This window comes from Sesamum indicum, linkage group LG3 (assembly GCF_026168435.1).
Source record: "Sesamum indicum cultivar Baizhima isolate 11 linkage group LG3, ASM2616843v1, whole genome shotgun sequence".
Classification (NCBI taxonomy): Eukaryota; Viridiplantae; Streptophyta; class Magnoliopsida; order Lamiales; family Pedaliaceae; genus Sesamum; species Sesamum indicum.
Window position 1 is genome coordinate 24551548 of NC_142659.1, and position 21454 is coordinate 24573001.

Genomic DNA, 21454 nt, shown 5'->3' on the forward strand with positions numbered 1-21454 from the left:
ACTTATTCTTAATCACTACCCAATTCAAGAAAACTTTGCACAACTTCCCCTTCAATCCCTCTAATCGCTTGCATTTTATGAAACAAAAGTTACAAAGAAAACAAGAAGTCATCTTCCATTATACAATTAAGAGTGTGCAAATCTCATGATCCTAGAAAACACATACAAATAACATATCCGAAAGGTTTATGAAAATACATTAATTGGTATGGCTCTTCCGTAAACTTTGGAGGAGAGACTTTGAAGATGAAACGGTTCCAAATGCACCCATAAGCACACCAACTGCTATGAGAATCAGATTTAGGAGCAGCAGAGGGCTCCTGATTTCTGTCCAGAAAATCTTAGTGTAGAAAGCACATGGCAATATGATGCAAATTCCAACACTCACAAGGGAGCCCGTGAGGCTGAGAACGTGCTCGAAGTAGGGGACGGAGAGAGCAAGAACGAGTATTAATAGAAGCAGAATGGAGCCAATGGTGCCCCGTATGATGGTTCTGGTTCTTGGCTTCATTGAGTGTGGAAGGGTTTGTTCAAGCTGGATGGCGAAAGGTGCGAATTCAAGGGCGTATTTTGTCATGGGTGTGAGAACTGTTGCCCAGAGTGCAATCTTTGTGACTATGAGATTTGGAGGCATGCTTAGAGTGATCTGGGAATTGACTTGAGGGCCAAAGAGTTTGGCTCCCATGAATGCTAAGCCTGTGTACAGAATTGTCACCATTGAGAAGCTCACAATAGATACCTGCATCATCATCAACACAACAAATTACCACCTTACCCTACTCATCAAACTGCAAAATCTATTTTGGAAAAAATCTAACTAATTAAACTAGCTACCCTTAATTACTAATACAAATTGGTTTCTCAGAGTTGGATTACTCAATGGTTTAAGGATCTATTTCAATTTCGGTATTGTAATATAGGTATTTAATGCTTTGGTCCTTTAAGAAATAGAACTTGTGATTTGGTCCATTTTTTTTTGTAGTTTTTTTCCATTTGAGGACATAATTTTCTGAAAAGTTCTAAATCCGTTGGTAATTAACATGTGCAAGTTATGTGCTGGTTTAAATTTGAAGACACGGTTCACTTGTACCTATTGTTTTCAAGCCCATTTTCAAATTTCCAACAAAATGCGTCCTCAATAAATAAATTTACAATTATAAGGGACCAAATTGCAAGTTTTATTTTTTAAAGGACCAAAACGTCAAACACCAAACACCTAAAGTTATTGGACCAAATTGCAATAAAACCATGATTATTAATACATTAGGCCCCTACGAAAATATGAGTATTTTTCTTTTTTCTTTTTTTGGAGGGAGGGGTTTGACAACTATCATTTTTGCAGGGGATAAAATTAAAAGGAATGGTGTTCAAATTTGATGGAAGGAACTTATGAATACCTGAGTGAACTTGGAAGGGTCCTTCATGGCAGTGTAAAGATTAGGGAAAACTATATGACCAGCAAAACTAAAGATATAAAGTCCAGAAATAGCAGGAATGTTGTGAAGCTGCAGGGGCGGAATGTCATGGTTAGCCCTCACACCTCCAAAAATCGCGGTGCAGGCTACCGTCACAAAAATGAGAAGCGACATGAGAATCCCAGCAGTGGAGAGGAACGATATGGAAGAAAGATCCCTTAGCCACAGGCTAGGAAGCGCCACCAAGACCGCTATCGTGGCAAGGAGCTGAGACGTGGTTAGATGAGCCCACCTGAGGTCGACGCCCATAAACACGATGGCTAGATTGTCATGAAGAGATATGGTGTAGGAAACAAGGGCCATGAAAATCTCCATGTAGATCAAAGTTGTTGCTATGATTCTTCCTTTTGAACCAAATGCATGGTGCCCAATATCTTTGTAGTCCCTTGACTTAGGATTATTGTGCAGGCATTTTCCGAGTAGATGGGAACTATATGCACATGCTGCTCCCAGCCCCACTAGCAGGAATGCAGAGGCCCAACCTCCATTTTCTAAGGCATAGGGAGTTGATAGCTGCCCTAAACCTGTTACAACATTACATATACAGACAAACTTTTTAAAATCATATCCCGTTCAAGAGAAAAATGCAAGCAATTCTATGTGATATCGTCAATTGAACAAAGTACTCTCTATGAAAGAAAAATAGTAATTTGTCTCTCTGTATTTTAAAAAATGCAGCAAGTTTTACGTCCTATGTTTTCAAAATAAAACAATTTACCTCCTTAAATATACGGAGGGTAAATTGCTATTATTTTTTTTTATAGAAGGTTGATTTGCTCATTTGCAATATCATAGAAAAATAAATTATATTAAACCCATTCCGTTAAATGCAATAGACTTTCCAATAAAAGTACTAATAAAAAAAAAACTCTACTTAAGAAAGGGTAACATGGCGTACTGAACTCTTAAAAAAGAGGCAACGCAACCTCTAATGCTAGAGGTAGTGAGCTTCTTTTTATAAAAGTTCAGGAGTTGCATCATCCATTTTTTGATGGTTAAATACAATTACCCGCTTGCGTGAATTTGAAAAGTTAACCAAAAAAAAAAAACTATAATGAAAAAAGAAGATATAAAAATCCTCATGATGTTTGAAAAATAATGCACACTACCTCCCGCTCCAAGAGGATTTTTTGCATCATTTTTCAATTGCCAAGTTTCTTTTATATTCTATTTTCAGAATATTTTTTTACCTTTTTAATTTTACAGAGGATAAATTACATTTAACTCATTTCTTATTAGGAGGTAATTTTCAACCTACCAATTCTTTTACAAAAGCTAAAATGCAATTAATTCAATTAATATTAATGGTTAATTAACCATCTGAATTATGATTGTTTTTACACTTTGGCATCTATTACCATCTCAACGTCATGAAATTTTGCATTTTGTCATTTATAACTATTTTTTCAACCAAGTTTTTCATCGAAAAACATCAAATGCAAGCACATTCACACAACATGCATGTGATGTTCTTCTGGCCAAAAAATTAATAAAAAAACAGTCATATATGACAAGATGTAAATTCCACAAAGTTGAGATACTAAGTTGAAATAAAAAAAAAAAAATCAATGACAAAATATAAAAACAAGCATATTTGGAACAACAAAATATAATCCACCCCAATATTAATTACTGAAATGTGAAATAATTATGCGGTTTGTCATTCAATCTTTTCTTCACTTTTTATGAATTGCACACCAAAAAAGAAACACGTGCCCGATGAACATAGATAAAATATGTGTAACTTTATACACAGACATATCTATACCATTACTGCTAGTAAAGAAATTTGAGCACAGAAAGTGAGTGTGAAGTTGTATGTAATTACCAATAAGCATCCCAACCATGTTGACGACTGCATGAAGGAAAGAACTGTTGGGTTCTGACTGCTCCTCAACGCCTAACTTCTCTTCTCTTTCCAAACTCTCCAAGTCCTTTGCGCTCTCAGCACTACTGCTCTTCACCTTAACGTCTTCCCTGCCGACGCCGACGACGACGCTCCTCCACTCTTGGGATTCACTGCCCACACAGCGCGAACAGTCTGAGTTCTGGCTGCTTTGCTCCTCCCTGGATTTCGAAATCATTGCCCGCATTGTTTTCTTAGCTCAAGAGCTGTATAATGGGCTGGTTGAATGTGGATGGCGGAGGTATAGGGGCCCGAGGAGTGGTATTTATAGCTTCGGAATCCATGGCCGTGTATGAATATTGTTAAAAGGATGACGACTGTTAGAGATGAGAATAATTTAATATTTTAGAATAAATTATAGGACAATTGTCCGATGTGAAATTTAATTACGTAAATAACTCTTATTTTTTATTAAATTATAGGTACGTCTCTTGAGAGGACGGTAGTGCGATATATTTAAAGGGTGTTTTCATGAAATTTCATCGCTAATGGGAGAGTACTTGTAATTACAACTACAAACTCAAGAAATGTGTTTGTAATTTTGCGAATGGTAAAAGGTGTTATACGTAATAATCTTAGTGGGTGTAAATATATTTAAACCAGTATTTTAATATGCCTTTCCTCTTACTTGGCTTAGGCTTAATACCGTGTTGAACGACTATCTCATCTAAATGTTTAAGCTTTTCAGAGAAAAAAATAAAAAAAATATTTACTATTTAATATCGTAACAAATATATTTGCAACTCGTACTCTACAGAATCCATCGCTGATGACATAATATAGATGAATTTTGATGTTAAAATGAAGGGATAGTTAGACTCGCTTCCACTGAGGTTTGATGTAATTAACTTAAATTTTTTGTTGTTTGGAAAATTATATTTAGTACTTTTGAGATTTGCTTCAATTTAACAAATGGGTCCATCCGTTAGTCTAAATTCACTAAATTTTATTGATATTCAACCCAAAAATTGATGAAAATTAATATTTACCCTCAATTGATTTATTACTGATTTAGTGTAGGTCAAACAAATTTTTCTATCCAAACTTCATTTATAACTGTGAAAATATACCTCCTCACATTCATTAACATGTGAAAATATATAAGGTTAATTTGGCTATAAAAAAAAATTATTTGTCCTACAATAAATTAGTGATACGTCAATCGGGGTTAAATATGAATTTTTATTCAATTTTTTTATTAATATCAACAAATTTGATAAATTTTAACTGACAGGGGGACTTATTTATCAAATAAAAACAAATATTGAAAGTACTAGATATAATATTTTAAATCATAAAAAACTTACGTGTAATTGCACCAACCTGCAAAGGGGGAGTGTAATTATTCCTAAAATGAAAGGAATTTTTGGCAAGATTCGAGCTCCAACTTCCAGGGTAAATTCCATGTTCTGTGAGTGTGAATATACCTACCTAACTACAATAACTTGTGTTTAAATTATTACGTCTCAACAGATCATTGTCCAAGTGTAACTATCACGTTGTTCATATATTTAAATTATTTAAACGAACAAAATATTAATGTATATAATAATAAACCACATAACAAGTGTAGTATACTTGTCATATAATTCATTTTTCTTAAACCGCACACTAGTTACATGACGGGAAATTCTTGTCCCGATCCAATTCGATCGAACCTGAACCAATCATATGGCAAGTGTAACATACTTGCAGTGTGGTTGGTGTATAATTTAGGAAAGGTGACCAATCACAATAATAAATATGATATACTTGCTCTGTGATTGGTTTGATACAGCTAAACCTAATCCGAACAAGAATCTTCAGTTACATGGTATATACGCTATACTTATTATATAATTGGTTCAGATCAATCGAAATCAAATCTGAACCACAATAATTGTAATATAAAGAGAAAAAAAAAACATAATTTTCTTTCAAGAACCCCCCCCCCCCCCAAATTCTCTATTAAATTCCCAAATAGAACAAATTCCTGGAATAGATGGGATTCCATATGAAGTATGAGCCTAACTTCACCAATAACTGGATTAGTTGCAAGGACATGATTCTCTTGAAAACCTGATACCATATCCCAAATATTTTACTTTTTTGGGATCCTCTAGAAATTAAATATCCTCTTACGTCACATAATATATTCTCGTCTATACCTTTATATATACTATCCGCGGCGGCACTTCGTTCTTACGTGCATACAATAAGCTCACATTTTAAAATATATTATAAATAAGATAAATATATAAATTAGTACATTATATTAATAAAAAGAAAGAAAGAAAAAAGTTGAAAAAAGTTGAATAGGTTAGTTATTTTATCATGAAGTGCATTTTTTACTTCACAAAAAATTGGTATGGCGGTGTCGTTAGCCGCCGTTTGTGAGTGTGGAAGGACTTTTCTTGAATCAGATGATATAGATTAGCAACGAGAGTTTTACTTGTTAATTATCTCGACCCAAATTTTTTCCGTTGCTATTGAACAATTTTCTTGCAGTGAAACCCCTGAGAAAAATGGTTTAGATAGACGGTAATGTGCTTCATTTTTCAAAACACAAAGAGATAATATCCACTCATTTCACATATTACAAGGGTAAATTGCATTTGGGCTGGTTGGGATGGGTGGTGAGAGGGGGAGAAAGAGGCATACTCATACGTGATGGAATCCCCTTTCCCTTAGTCCCCATGCTGTGCTCATCTCTTTCATTCTGCATATGTCGGACTTCCACTATGTGAAGTGTGTGAAAATGATGCCAAACGAATCAGGGAGAAAATTCTCAACCTCATTCATTCCATGCCTAATTGTTTGGGAGGAATTCAATTCCATTCCTTTACCAATTTTCAGATCCATAAAAAAAGAAATAATAATACGTAGAATTTTTCGAAATAATCGTATTTTTTACTCTTACATTAACAATACCGTTTATTTGATTTCAATCCCAAAATAATGACTAGGGTAATTTATTACGGGCTTTCTTGAAAAATCTGTCATAGTCACAAATACGCCCTCGTTGTTTGAAAAATTATAAATGCCCACCTGAAATTACAAGCACCCAAACAAATACCCTCTGATGACAACTTATTGTAGGGGGTATTTGTAATTTTGCGAGGATGTGTGTTTATAATTTTTCAAACAATAAGGGGGTTTTTGTAGTTAAAGCAAACCTCAAGGGAGCCCATTGTAATTTACGCTAATCATTACTTACACTTTTGATTAATGAACTAATTACACTTCTTTTACTATTTTGATCATTTTCGATAATTGACTGTTGAATGAGATGAAAATAATTTTTTTTTCCCTGCCTCACGTGCACAGGATATGATGTTTTCTCTCCGATGTAATGGAAAAATAACCAAAAAAAAGGGGTGTATGTTTATGGACTAAAAATGTAAGTGCTTACATTTATTTATGGACTGAAATTGAATAAGTGGTATTTTTAGGGAACAAAAGTATAATTTTCTCAAAATTTTCTCTTTAGAAAACACTTTTAATTTTTGAAATATTGACGTAGTAATGTAAATTATTATTTCTATAATAAAAGAATTTCCTCTCCTAATTATCCACATTATTTTAATTAAAGTTATTATATGATAAAGTTAACTATGGTGCTGCCTAATTTTGATCATTTGTATATTGGTTCAAATATTTTACCTAAATTCAATTAACAACGAGTAATTTTAAAGTGATTTTTTTTATTGATTTTAGAGAATATTTTTAAAGACCTCATCATTATTTTATATTAAAATATTTTCAAGTATTTTTAACCTATTCTTAATTAAGCTTGTGAAAACCATATAAAACAAGTTATGATCTTTGGGTCGAGGTCGAGCAGACCTCTGGGGGTATCAAATCGCAAACAAGTAACAGAACTAAAAAAACGAGCAAATATTATACTTACCGGAAGGTTCCCGCTTAAAACCCTTGGATACTTAAACAATTCATATATGAGATCAAGATAAAACACAAATACATTTGATAAAAAGACTAAAATTACGAGTAAATTATAATTTTTGATCAAATCAGTCGGAAAATGATTAAAATTATCAAAATTATAAAATAACGTGACTAAATTCCGAAACTAAAATTACAATTTTCCCAATAACTTAAGATTCCTCCAAATGGGCAGACTCCAGCTGAGTTTTTGGCATAGAAATGTGGTTGATTAGAACAAATATCCTCAACAAAACAATATGCAAATTTTACTCAAAAAGTAGTTTATGTGAATTATTGAAATGGTTGGGCATCATTTTCTCTGGTACTTAGTAAAAAATATCTCAATTTCTCTCCGGTTTTGGGTTAGCTGCTGCAGACTGTGTTTTCACAGTCACATGAAATAGTTAACAGGTTCTAATTGGGTATATATATATATTAGAAAATTGCAGTTGCTCACTTTATGACTCACATGTCCATTGCCTCAATCTCACCTATCAAAATCATGCTTCCATTTTTATTCTTTTTAATGAAATTGAAGTATTTTATTAAACAACTACTTAAATTTATTATTATTTTATATTTTAAAAATTATATGCCATGCATTATTTTATTTTTTTTTAAAAAAATTGGGCCAGCTCGGCAAATTTTGCCTTAATTTTAACACATTTGGTAATAGGCCTGGCGCAATCAGTTCTAGGTTGTCAAATTTGATGGTCCGTAATTTTTGTGGCCAAAATATGTTGCAGTAAAAAGATGTGGTAATAACATGTTAAAACACTTCGCATGTGGCAATAATGTAATAATAACGTGTCGGAACACGTGGCCATGATATGTCTTTTTGGCAACAAAATGTACGGAGAACCAAATTTGACTATTCATGACCAAATTTATCGACTCGGTATCAAATATGACGGCTGACGCCCTGGATCAAATATGTAAAAATTAAGATCCAACAATGAGGTGCACAAATTATAGGACTAAATCTATAATTACATATTTAAAATTTAATTGCATTTAATTAAAAATGTGCTCCATGATGGAGAAAAACAATATACTTGAAATATGGTGTTGTTTATAGTAAAAACAAAGAAGAGCCCAATCAAGAAAAGAATAAATAACCAACACACTGACTTTTGGAAGAGAAGGAAATGAATGGGCAGCGCCCTCTCAAGAAGTATGAATAAAGAGCTTTTTTGGCTTCATCCATGTGTTTCTCTATTAATATACATATATATAGGGAGAAGTACAGACAAATTTACTCTAATATTGTAAATGAGCAAATTATCTCCTTAGAAAAAAAAATAATAATTTATCTCCCTCTGTTTTTAAAATATATCAATTTATCCCCCTGTGTTTTCTAAAATGAAATAATGCAAATGTATCGTTTTAAAAAGTATAGGGGGATAAATTACTATTTTTTCTTTATAAAGGGCTAATTCACTGATTTGCGATATTTTAAGGAGTAAATTGTATTAAACCATATATATATATATATATATATATATGATCCCTTTTTTGTGCTATTGAAAACTTATGATTTGGCTGTCATAAAATATCATAAATATCTTGAACTAAATAGAGTAATATGCTCAACTCCTTGTATTCAAATAATTAAGGCACATGATCTTAGTAGGATTTATCCAACTTGATGTATCCCTTTACTCAAAATGCCCTATTTGATAATAAAGGGAAAAGGGACTCAACTTGATTCATTGCAAATAATTAATTCTACTATATACAAAATGTTATTCGGCATTTCATTTAATATTTAGGTTTTTTCCTTTTGGGATAATTTCAATTTTGGTCTCCTGAATTAATTACTAAATCCCTTTTCGTACCTCATGTTCTGACTTCATTAATTTCGATTCCCAAATTTTTTAAAATGATCAAAATTAGCACTGACCGTTAGTTATCCATTTAAACTAACAGAGAGACCTTTTTGGTCATCTAACGGTCATGACTAACTTTGACCAATTTAAGAAAATTTGGGACAAAAATTGATGAAGTTGGGACATGGAGTATTAAAAGTGATTTAATGACTCAATTTAGGGGACTAAAAGTGAAATTAATTTGACTATTTTCACCGAAAAAATGGTGCCTCGGACCTCTTTTCTCTATTGCAAGTAAAGGGTTGTTAATTTTTGGCCTTTATTGTTGGTTCGGTCCCTTTTTTTCTCCCATCCAAAAAGGTCGATGGCCGTGACTAATTTTGATAACTTTTTTAGTATATTCGGAGACCAAATTGACGAGGTTGAAACATAAATATTATACATTTATAATTGTCACTAAAACACTTTTTGTACAAAGTCTGGACTAAACCATAATATTATACCTTATGTTAAAACATGTACCAAGTCTTGCAGATGTCGGGCCTAGTGATACAACACCACGCATGACCTATTTACTATACTTTTACTTATATTTCTTATTTATTATCAATCATTACAGACGTAGCAAATTTGCAAGGACAATCCGTCGCCAAAAGAGTGACAAGATTGTGTCTTAAAATCCGTCCTGGCATGGGAGTGCCAGACCGTTGTCCAAAACTGTTGCCTCGGACGTATCCATCGCAATAACAAGACAAAGTTAATTTGAATTTGTTATGGATGGGAGTTACGAAGTCCATCTCAAATCATGGTATTACGTTTTTCACCATCATCTGATGCAAACTTAATGTGTTTCAAATAATTTTATTTTCTGAAAAAAAAATGATCTTTGCGACGATAACATTTTTCATCTTAGAAATTTTGCAATTGACTTCAGGTTGCCCTTATGTCAGTCACAAATTAAAATATGTGATTGATTTCTTGAATTTTTCGTCCTAATAAATTGAGTTTCTTTTTTGTTTTTTTGTAGTATTTACAAAATAATATAAACGACATTTTTCCTTGCAAATAATTTCTTTAGTTTATAATAGTTTTTTCAAAAATATGAATATGTTCCCACTTTTCACCTTTTATATTTTTTTAGCCACAAAACATTTTAATATATTTGCACACTAGACTTCGAATTTTCTCTACACCAAAACAACGACATGTAAATTAATCTTTTTGGTTTCATGATATGTATTGTTTTTCTTTTCATTTCTCAAGCATCAAAATTATGAAAAATCTTAATTAAGCTTAATTTTTCAACATTTTGGATTCGTATTCGTGCAAATATATTAAGACATCTTATGGACAAGCTTTTTTTTTTTTTTTTCGCGATTTCAAAATAAAATTTTACTTTTAACTCTTTTGGTTTGGCAAAATAGGTCTTAATTACTTGAAATAATGATACAAAATCTATTTACCCCTTCTAATATTGTAAATTACACGTTTATGAAAAAAAAAAAATAGCAATTCATCCCTATATGCATTTTAAAAAGAATCAATTTAATTACCTCAATATATAATGAGATAAATTGTTGTATTTTAAAAACATGAAAAATAAATAGTTTTTTTTTTCATAAAAAGATAATTTATTCATTCATAATATCGTAAAAAGAGTTGCTTGCATTTTTTTTTATGTTAAACTTTGTATTGGGCAAACTTGGACTGTAAACATTGCGCAATGGGACTTGGGAGTACTTTTGTCTTGTCCAAAGAATTTTCCTAATTCTCCCCATCACATCATTGAAGAGAAAAATATACCAAAACTTTGACGGTCCAAACAAAATAATCATCAACTGTGCTAGAATACTTTTTTCCTAGTCTCAATTGATCAACAACTTTGTTGAATCGAAGTCTCAATTGACCTCAGTGATCTTTCTCTTGTGGTATGGTTTCTGTGGTGTAACTATGGGCGTGGCTGTTTATGGTGGTTAAGTCTCTGTGACTAATAATCCTAAACAACAGTGGCTGGATCTGGCAACAATCTGAGCATATTCTCATTATCCTATTCTTTCATTATTTCTGTATATCTGTTATAATTTTTATTGCTTATATTTTTGTTTGTATTATTAAGGAGTTTCGTACTCCATATCTCTTGTAATAGTTGGCTAGGTCATTTTGTGAAAGAGATATCACTGAGGGGTTTCCACCCTACAGAATGAAATAAAACTTTTCAAGTATTTTTTTTTTATTATGATTAATAAACTCTTTGGAGATATTTCGATTTTTCATCATTTTCTCAGCAAAGCTTCTGCCCCAATTTTGCTAAAAAACAACGACAACAACAAATGGAGCAAATTTCTATCCCAAGTGTTTTATGTGTCAGGTTCCCGCGTTATTGCATTGACTAATTGACACGTGCCATGAATATGCGCCTTTTTATAGCTTTTCAACGGGATATTTGAAAGACGACAAAAAATGCAAAGTTTTTTTAATTTGGAACTAACTAACTATGCTGAACTCGTAAAATTTGGATTACATACATATGAAGACCTTCAATTAATGGAGCTAAAAGTATAATTTTGCCCTACTAAATTAACAGTTGTGTGAGAAGCACGTGCCAGTTGCTGTAAAAAATTAAGAAAAATCTAATATCTGAACTGAATTTGCGAACTTTTCTGAAATTTGATATATAAAAATAAATTTTCGGAAAGTGTAAAACCATTTTTATATAGAGCCCATATCCCGTTGGTTCAAAAAAACATATTTGCCTAACATTTAATAAATTTTTAGGTTAATTATACTTAGACTCCCTTCAAAAATGTAAAATTATACTTCTCCCAAAGAGATTTTGAAATTACACTTACACCTCTTTTGAAAATTCTTCATTTACACCCGACTCCCTTCTGTGAGGGTTTAGACGAAAAATATTAATGTCAGCAAAAAAAAATATAAATTTTTTTAATTTTGCCTCTCGTTTAGCATTTTCATGTATGTTTTTTTGCTTATAAAAAGATAAATATAATATATATATGTATATGGAGTGAGATTAACATCATTATATTTTTCCCGAGAAAATACAAGTAACCCCCTTGTGATATTGCAAATGAGCAAATTATCCCCTTATGAAAAAACAAATACCAACTTACCTCCCTGAATTTTTTAAAATACAACAATGTACCTCCCTATGATTTTTAAAATGAAGCAATCTACTTCTCTCTATAAGGAGGTAAATTGTTTTATTTTAAAAAGTACAGGGGGGTAAATTGCTATATTTTTTTCATAGGGGGTAATGTGTCCATTTTCAATATCACAGGGGAATAAATTGCTATTCGCCCCATTTTTCCCCTTAGAAGTATAAAATTATTACATGAGAATGTTGAATTAGGATTAATTAAAAATTTATGTAAAATTTTTGCTAACGTCAGCATTTTCCTTCCAGAATCTAACAAACGAGGGATATGTGTAAACAATAAACTTTTAGAGGAGGTGTAAGAGTAATTTCAAAATTTTTTTGAATAAAATTGTAGTTTAACATTTTAAAAAAGGGTCTAAGTATAACTAATCCTAATTTTTTTTAAATACCTTACAGAATATATATATATATTTTTTTAACATACCAAAATATTGTGAAAACTATCCCATAGAGCCTTGCAATCCTGCAGCAGAGGAAGAAGATGTTTGGGTGGTTCTTTCTTCCTGCAAAAAAGATTAATAAGCATTTGAGAGTCGGTTTGTATAATTAATTTATGGAATCCTTTATCTTGGGCAATGGATAGTCCAAACTTCAGTGGTAGAATTTGTACCCATTCTAGAAATATTTTAAATAACTTACAACTCATCCAAACATCCTCAAAATTTTGTCTTTTCTCATGTATATTCTATATATATATATAGAGGGTCAATAGCAATTTATGTCCCCGTAATATTGAAAATAAGTACATTACCCCTTTATGAAAAAATATCATAATTCACCCTCCTATACTTTTTAAAATGAATCAATTTACCTCTGTATACAGGGAGGTAAATTGCTTTATTTTAAAAATTATAGGGGGTAAACTGTTGTATTTTAAAAAATATAGAAAGATCAATCGCTATTTATTTTTTAATAAGGGGGTAATTTGCTCATTTGCGATATCATAAAAGAGTTGCTTACATTTTTTCCGATATATATATGCTGCCTTGAAATTCAGAGAGGGGGGCAGGTATAGCCTAAAGGAATTTTCAAACAATTCATTCCCCTGAGAGCATACATAGAAGGAGGAAATTAGACAATTCAAACATTGGTACAAGGTTTCCAATTCCAACCAGCTGATCCATCATGTAATGAATAATTTATCTCTACCAATTCCACAAAAGACCTAATGGCAGTTTAAAGTTAATGGTAAAAGATCATGTTCTATATATCACATATTCATATTATAAAGAGATGATTACACTCTTTCTTGCCGAGATTTAGTGTAATTATATATGGATTTTTTGTGGTTCGAAAAATTTCATATATTATCTTTGAGGTTTGTTTTCGTCTAATAAATAAGTCTCTCAATTAGTGAAATTTCACTGAAGTATATTAACAAAAAAAAATTAAAAATTGATACTTGTCAATGGCTCATTGTAGGTCAAATAAATAACGGTAAAAATATTCCTACTCACATGCATTAACGTGTGAAAACGTATGAGGGTAATTTGGTCATAAAAAGATTTATTTGAATATAATAAATAAAAAATAAGTCAATCGAGAGGTAAATATAGACTCTTATCCGTGTTTTTTTTTTTTTTATATCGACAAATTCTATGAGTTTTGACTAACTGGAGAGATTTATTTATTAGATAAAAACAAATATCATGAGTGTTAAATGTAATCTTCTAAATTATAGGAGGTTTATGTATAATTACATTAAATTTCAATTCTACTTTTAAATAATAACATGATTCAATTAATTACATTTTTAAACTATATAAAAAAAAAAAGAAGTCTTATTCACTCGTTGACGTAATATTATTATTAAATGTATGATTGAAGATTCAAACCCGAATTTCACAACAAAATGCAACAGTGTTGGGACTGACAAGCAATTGTCGGAATTTTCAGCTGGACTTTGCTGCCATGCATGCACATGTTTTGAAACACCCGAAAACAAAGGAAAATTTTTGTTCGAATCAGGTTTGATCAAACAAAATAAACCTGAATAAAATTCCACAACTAATAGTTTGCTTTGAAGTTCAAATTTATATATTACCTTCCCTAAGCTATATATATCCAAAAATGCAGAAGCATTGAGGTAGAGCAATCCTCATTAAATCTGCCTTCCAAGAACATGGATTTCCAGTTCCTCGCTACCAATATCACTACTCTGTTCCTCTTCTTCTCCGTCGTCTTATTCATAAGAAGAAGCTGGAAGAAATCCAAAGACAAGAATGAACCAGCAAACCTCCCACCCGGCCCGCCAAAGTTACCGATAATCGGCCACGCACACCTCCTCGGAACACTCCCTTTCCGTTCTTTCAAAACCCTGGCGAAAACCTACGGAGACATCATGCACTTGAAGCTCGGTGAGGTCTCCACCATCGTCATATCGTCGCCTGCGATCGCAAAAGAGGCGCTCAAAACCCGCGATCCTATGTTCGCGGACAGGCCGGAGAGTGTGGCTGCCAAGATAATGTGGTACGACTATGTCGACATCGCGTTTAGCCCGTATAACGAGTACTGGAGACAAATGCGTAAAATATGCATTGTGGAACTCTTAAGTGCCAAGAATGTTCGGTCGTTTGGCTCCATAAGAAACGACGAGATTGCGTTGCTCATGCAGACGATACGGTCGTCGGCTGGCTCTGTAATCGACCTTACCGAGAGGATATTCAAGCTGACGAGCTCGATAACGTGCAGGGCTGCATATGGTAAGGTGTGCAGGGACAGAGACGCCCTTATAAAACTGATGAACGATTCAATAGTTTTCGCAGGAGGGTTTATGTTGGCTGATTTGTTTCCCTCATCAAAGCTGCTTAATGTTCTAAGTTGGAATAAGATGAGATTGGTGAGGATGCGTCGTAAGCTTGATGTGATTCTTGACGACATCATCAACGAGCATAAAGTCAATTTAGCGCGTATTAGGAGCACAGAGGTGTCGGAAAAAGGAGATGTAACGAGAAGGGGAAACGGGGAGTTGGGGAATGAAGATCTAGTCGATGTTCTACTACGGCTGCAGGGAAGTGGAGAGCTTAAATTTCCAATCGCCAACGACAACATCAAAGCGGTCATTTATGTAAGAGAACTTCCTTCTTATATGTGTGGAAAAATTGTTTTTTAGGTCCGACAAGTTAGCCCCTTATAGCTAGAATTTGATCCCCTATTTTGGAACTCACCACTTTGCTTTCCGTAACTTCAAAAAGTTTTAGTTCCGATCTTTAATTTTGCTAAATTTCTAACTAACTTATGGAATAAACATCAATACCGGTCCCTAAGGGATACAATGAGCTATTTTTTTAAAAGTTGAAGGATCGTATTGTTTTATATTTATTAGTATTTTCACTCAAGTAAAATGCAATTAAACCCTCTATATATATTCCCTTATGTTATTTCATTCTTATTAGTTTGTCATGGAGATAATCAAATTCATCATGCTACTATGCTACATATAGGACATGTTCTCGGGTGCAACCGAAACATCATCATCAACGCTGGATTGGGCGATGGTGGAACTCGTGAGGAACCCACGCGTGAGGGCGAAGGCACAAGCTGAAGTTAGACAAGCCTTCAAAGACGGCAGAAGCATTGATGAAAATGAAGTTGGAAAGTTGAAGTACCTGAAGCTGGTGGTGAAAGAAGTTTTAAGGCTACATCCTGCAACTCCTTTAGTCCCCAGGGCATCCAGGGAAGACTCTGAAATCAATGGCTACTATATACCTGCCAAGACTAAAGTTCTGGTTAATAACTGGGGTATGGGAAGAAATCCCAACTACTTTCCCAATGCAGAAAGCTTTGAACCGGAGAGGTTCGAGAGCAACGGTATCGACTTCAATGGAGCTAACTTCGAGTACTTACCCTTTGGGGCGGGGAAGAGAATGTGCCCGGGCATGACCTTCGGCTTAGCAAGTGTTGAGCTTCCTTTAGCCCATTTGCTGTACAACTTCAACTGGGAACTTCCCAAAGGAATTAAGCCAAGTGATTTGGACATGACAGAGAACCCCGGAATAAGTGCGCCAAGAAAACACCATCTTCACATAGTTGCTACTCCTTATGATCCTTCTCCTTGAGAAATAAGACACATGAAAGATTCATGATGAAATTATTATACCTCCGGATGATCTTTCTTGTAATTCAAATAAATTCCATGATAATGGTTTTGATCATCTAATATATCTTTCCTCACATTGTAAAACTGTGTTAATCGTTCATACAGAATAAAAGTTGAGTGTTTTTCAATAGGCACCTATTTTTTATATGGGTTTTCGAACATCTTCTAATCAAATTAACTTTTTGATTCAATTCATTATGGGTCTAATATTTAATTTAGACTCTCCAAACTCATTTGCCAAGAAATCTTATTCAATTATTGCTCCCCATGACTTAGTGAGACAGGAAAACAATGAAAAATATTCATTTGAGCAGAATGATAGTGCAATTTTCCATTACTTCCAAATTTGTCACGACTCGTAAGACTACTTTAAAAGAAAAAAAATGATATTATCTCATCCTTCATCATTATTGATGGTGACTCAAGATTATCAAATCCAACTTGACTTTATCCTTTAATGGGCCCAATTTCGATTGGCTAAATACAGTTATTTTTTTTATTTTAAATTGATTAAATTGATAAAAAAAAATATATTAAAAAATGACCTATCAGAAAATTGATCCATATCCATACCCATGGTGTGCAAACTCAATAGATGTGAGTTCAAACTACTATAGTCCTAATCATCCCTATAAAAAGAGCCCTCCACCACTCAAGTCAAGAAGGGTATACAACATACAAGATAAGTCTGTATATACAACACACAAGACGCAACAAATCAAAGGACCATAGTCCAGAACTCTCTGCCACAAAGAAGCTTTGCAACCGCAAAGGTTTTGCGTCTTCCTTGACATTAAATTTTCAAGTTTTGATACCAAATTTTAAAGTAACATGTAGCTTGCTCAACAAAGTCAGAGAAGATAATACATCTACATCCAAAAACAAACTTCAAGCTCTTTGATCCATATTTGGAGCGAAGAGATTATCTTTTTACAATGATTGTATTCACTTTTCTTTTAAATCAATAAATTTTACTTGTCTATATTTTTCTTGTCTTGTAATTATTTTTACATACACGAAAATTTGTGTGAACAATTAGTCTTCATTAGTCATGGTATATCTACACACACATAAATATATGTGTGTATCATTTTTAAGTGCATGTTGTGTATGCATATAATTATTTTGCCCCAAAAGTTACTTATATGAATCGATTTTACTTACTAAAAATTATGCATAATGCATTTCGAAAAAAAAAAAAAGTTTTTATAAAATATAGTAATTTATCCCCCAAACTTTTTAAAATGAAGCAATTTACCTCCTTATACAGGGAGGTAAATCGCTTCATTTTAAAAATCATAAAGGGGTAAATTGTTGTATTTTAAAAAATATAGGGAGGTAAAATGCTATTTATTTTTTCATAAGGGGGTAATTTGTTCATTTGTAATATCACAATGGGTAGCTTGTATTTTTCCCTACTATAATATATATATAGAGAGAGAGACAGAGAGATTAAAATATAATCATACTTTGTAATAGTATTATATAATATATAATGCCAAGAAAGACGTACATTGATGTATTTTATTTTCAGAAATTCTACAAAACTATTTGTAAAACCAGAAGAATGAACAGCAAAATAACTAGACACAGAGTCTCACACCAACCAACTCATCATGCAATCGGTGTACGATTATTGATTCAAGCAGAGGAAACTGCACAAGCTGGAGGGAACAGCTGCCCTGTCACTTTTGGCTTCACATTGGCACATTCAGATGTGGCTTTTCCATCGCTTCCATGATAGGCCAGATTTATGTTACTCAACCCCACATTCTCGCATGGACTCGCACTGCTGCATCGAAGCCTCACTGCCACTTTGCTTGCCGATGTTCCCCGAATATCGTCGAAACTGACGTCACTGATCTTAACACGCGACGGCACCTTATAGAGATCAAGAAAAAGCAAAACCCTTTTAGAAATCCGAATTCACACCCAAGTTTAAGTTTTGACTATGGTTAATTAGTATTCGTTACGGTTTTACGTATACTAACTTTTTTTGACTTCCTTTGTAGAAACAACGGTTAATAACATATGCAGTACCTTTTTGTCGCACTTGTAAGGGCAATATTCTTGATCGATCGAAATAGGTGTGCTAACGTTGTTCATGACGATGTTCTGAAAGTGCAAGTCACGTGCTACACCCTCTGAAGGAGAAGCAGGCCATGTCTCCACCCTCACTCCACTCATAGTGTGGGTGATGGTGCAATTCTTCACTGTTACTCCAACCACTGGTTCTTCGTTGTTGTACTTGCCCAGGCTTCCGATGGCGATGCCGTGGCCCGGCCCGCACTTCACTTTCTCTATGTTCACCTGTTGGCTGCCGTCGCCCACGGACACACAGTCGTCGCCAGTTTTTATGTCAGCCTCGGTCACGTTGATCCCGCTCGAACGCACGATGTGTATGCCGTCCGTGTTCAGGCTTTGGTCTGGAGCCGAGATTCTGATGCTTCGGAATGTCACGTTCTTGCAGCTCAACACGTCAATGTGGTATTGCTTGCTATCGTAGGATGTGATGGAGTGGATCAGAGCGTTGGTGATTCTGTTGAAGCTCAAATTCTGTTTACAAAGTCCAAGAAATTAAAGGCCGGATCCACCAATCCAAATGCCAATCATAAAAAATTCTATTTCGTCAAGTTATCGAACCAAACCAAATCAATTATAAAGCAATTTTATCACGTTTCCTATGTGATCGATCACTTTCTCCTCAACTGTACACCAATTACACTGTAAATGTATTACACTTATTATATAATTTGTTCAAGTTCAATCGAGTCAGATACAGATTAACATTTTCCATGAGGATACATAAGAAGATCTACATTTTTGGTCCTTTGTTTAACGCAAACTTTGAAATAATTTTCAAAAAATGAAATTTTTTGAAATATTTAATTCCACATCTCAACTTCCATCAGAACGCATGTGACCATTATTTGTCGATGAAAATTTGCTTTCAGTACTAAATGTGTCGAAAAGAATGAAAAGTGGGTACCAAAAAGTGCAGACCTTTATATCTTGTGAGACAAAAAATATTGGGGGTAAAATTGTATTTTTCTTCTTTCATAAGAAGAGGGTCTACAATTTTGGTCTCATAATTGGATTTTTTGGAATATATGTAATTTCAAAAGTCATTAATCTTAAGAAAATAAAATAAAATAATGATTACGTGTGGGACATGTCATTTACTGTCTTTTTTTTTTTTTTTTTATAAAAGTTGAATTGTAGAGCAAAATGTGTTGAATAAAATTCAAGTCCGGGACCATTTTAAAATTTAAAGAAAGCAAAATGGTGAAAATGTGGATTTTCTTATTATGTTGGACTAAAAATGTAATTTTTCGAACGAAATATATATAGGAATTTCTTTTGTGAAGAAAAAGGAGTGAAAAACTTACAATAGGCATGGAACCACATTTTCCTGTTCCCACACAGTTGTTCTGGTGCCAGGCGAGCTCTCCTTGCCCATCAAACCTTCCTCCTTGGAGGCCAAACCTGTCTATGCCTACGAAGTTGATCCAACCATTACGCGCCCTCAATTGGTTCGGGTTAATCGGGGCAACGAATCGGGCTTTATTCGCTTCGATTGTAATCGGAGCTTTACAGGGACCCTCCATTATCATCGAACCAACCATATAGGTTCCTTTTGGGATCAAAACATTGCTCGCCTGCCCCGAATTGCACGCCGCTTTCCAGGCATCCAGGATCGCCTAGAACAGAAGAAAAAAATGTGTCGTGAAGATCATAGAAAAAATGACATGATCCGTTTAATTACAGGTTTCATTGTATTTTTCATCCTGTGACTATGTAGAGTTTCGGATGCTTTTAATTTTTGCGGATTTAGAGCACATTTGGTCCGAAAGTCCCTACGTGCCCTGCACGTGTCAGTGAAGACGACAGGCGATCTAAAATTTTCCGGCCAAACATGTCACAAATTCGTGAAAATTGAAAATATGCCGGACTAATTCACAACCCTAATAATAATATAAGAACCATTAGACGATAAAAAATGCAACTAAGCCACTAACTATATATAAGAATTCATGTTATATATAAAGAAGTTTGGAACCTTGCTATCATCGGACTTGCCGTCGGCCTTGGCACCATAACTCTTAACATCGAAAACAGCAGCATGGTTTCCAGCCACCATAGCCATCATCAGCATCCAAATCCAAATGCCTGCCATCTTCCCTTTCCTTTGTGTGTGTGTGCTCTTTCTTGCTGGTTTCTGAAAGTATGTGTGCGTTGTTGAATGGTGGTACTGATCACTTATATATACATATGCAGCCAACGGAAAGCAAGATCAAGACCACAAAATCTTGAACCTAAATTTGGGTAGATTGAGAATGTCTGGTAGTTTGTGTGTTTATGGGCCACAGTTCTCGCAAGGGCACCTGATTTTGCGTCCATTTCGCCATCTAAGAAAAAATAATCGTGGTGTGGGATGAGATGAAAAATAAAATTTGTGAAAATAAACAAACGTGGTGTGAATGGATGAGATGTAAAATGGCATGTGAGAATAAAGAGACATGGAGTGAACCGGGCGAGAAATAAATAAATTGTAATTGTGAGCTTATTAAAAATTAATATGGAAGTTTCTGAGTAAAAGAATTCGAGAAAATATGGAGTGGTGGGTTAAGAGAACAAAAAATATTGCAATTGTAAGGTTATTAAAGAATTATTAAAATTATTAAGGAAAACAATGGATTAAAGGGTAAATTTGGATATTCAAAAGTTGAGATGATAAAAAGTTTTCTTTTATAACAGAATATATGTCAATTGGCTAGAATAGCCTAGACAATTGCCTTCAAGTGTTCTTGAGGTAGCATTCGCCTAATAAACTAACAAATATAACACGTATCCCTAAGACTAAATATTTGCACAAGATTGCCTTTATGTTATATGCACATATTTCACTACAAGAAATATAGCATTTTAACCATGGTTAATGCCATGGTTAATAATAAATAGTTATTGACCACCATCACACAATGGTTGTTGGTTGGGATGGCGGCTAAAACATTCGTTATGGATTTTATTTTACCATGACTT

The 21454-nt window shown here is 33.6% G+C and overlaps 3 protein-coding genes across 3 annotated transcripts; 1 reads left to right on the forward strand and 2 right to left on the reverse strand.

The window, feature by feature from the left end:
• Positions 1-89: 89 nt before the first annotated feature.
• LOC105158679 (Transmembrane amino acid transporter family protein) lies at positions 90-3623 on the reverse strand. The gene is made up of 3 exons (XM_011075511.3): positions 3304-3623; positions 1398-1999; positions 90-739 (listed from the first exon to the last, which is right to left on the reverse strand). Exons 1-3 carry the CDS (start codon positions 3566-3568, stop codon positions 200-202), a joined length of 1407 nt encoding a protein of 468 aa, XP_011073813.2. The 5' UTR covers positions 3569-3623; the 3' UTR covers positions 90-199.
• A 10683-nt stretch (positions 3624-14306) lies between these two features.
• LOC105158737 (premnaspirodiene oxygenase) lies at positions 14307-16539 on the forward strand. Its single transcript, XM_011075576.3, has 2 exons — positions 14307-15379; positions 15756-16539. The coding sequence occupies exons 1-2, from the start codon at positions 14435-14437 to the stop codon at positions 16368-16370; spliced, it is 1560 nt and encodes a 519-aa protein (XP_011073878.1). The 5' UTR covers positions 14307-14434; the 3' UTR covers positions 16371-16539.
• A 1338-nt stretch (positions 16540-17877) lies between these two features.
• LOC105158680 (exopolygalacturonase) lies at positions 17878-20655 on the reverse strand. The gene is made up of 4 exons (XM_011075512.3): positions 20472-20655; positions 19801-20112; positions 18452-18967; positions 17878-18292 (listed from the first exon to the last, which is right to left on the reverse strand). Exons 1-4 carry the CDS (start codon positions 20586-20588, stop codon positions 18053-18055), a joined length of 1185 nt encoding a protein of 394 aa, XP_011073814.1. The 5' UTR covers positions 20589-20655; the 3' UTR covers positions 17878-18052.
• Between the last annotated feature and the right edge of the window lie 799 nt (positions 20656-21454).

Bases quoted from the DNA above. Each gene is read 5' to 3' on its own strand.
- LOC105158680 (XM_011075512.3), bottom strand. From the start codon at position 20,588: ATGGCAGGCATTTGGATTTGGATGCTGATGATGGCTATGGTGGCTGGA. The intron at 20,113-20,471 runs GTTCCAAACTTC...CTTCTGTTCTAG, and splicing joins GCAAGTCCGATGATAGCAAG to GCGATCCTGGATGCCTGGAA. The intron at 18,293-18,451 runs GTACTGCATATG...GATCTCTATAAG, and splicing joins CTTACAAGTGCGACAAAAAG to GTGCCGTCGCGTGTTAAGAT.
- LOC105158679 (XM_011075511.3), bottom strand. From the start codon at position 3,568: ATGCGGGCAATGATTTCGAAATCCAGGGAGGAGCAAAGCAGCCAGAAC. The intron at 2,000-3,303 runs GTAATTACATAC...ATGTTGTAACAG, and splicing joins CATGGTTGGGATGCTTATTG to GTTTAGGGCAGCTATCAACT. The intron at 740-1,397 runs GTATTCATAAGT...ATGATGATGCAG, and splicing joins ACCCTTCCAAGTTCACTCAG to GTATCTATTGTGAGCTTCTC.
- LOC105158737 (XM_011075576.3), top strand. From the start codon at position 14,435: ATGGATTTCCAGTTCCTCGCTACCAATATCACTACTCTGTTCCTCTTC. The intron at 15,380-15,755 runs GTAAGAGAACTT...TGCTACATATAG, and splicing joins ACATCAAAGCGGTCATTTAT to GACATGTTCTCGGGTGCAAC.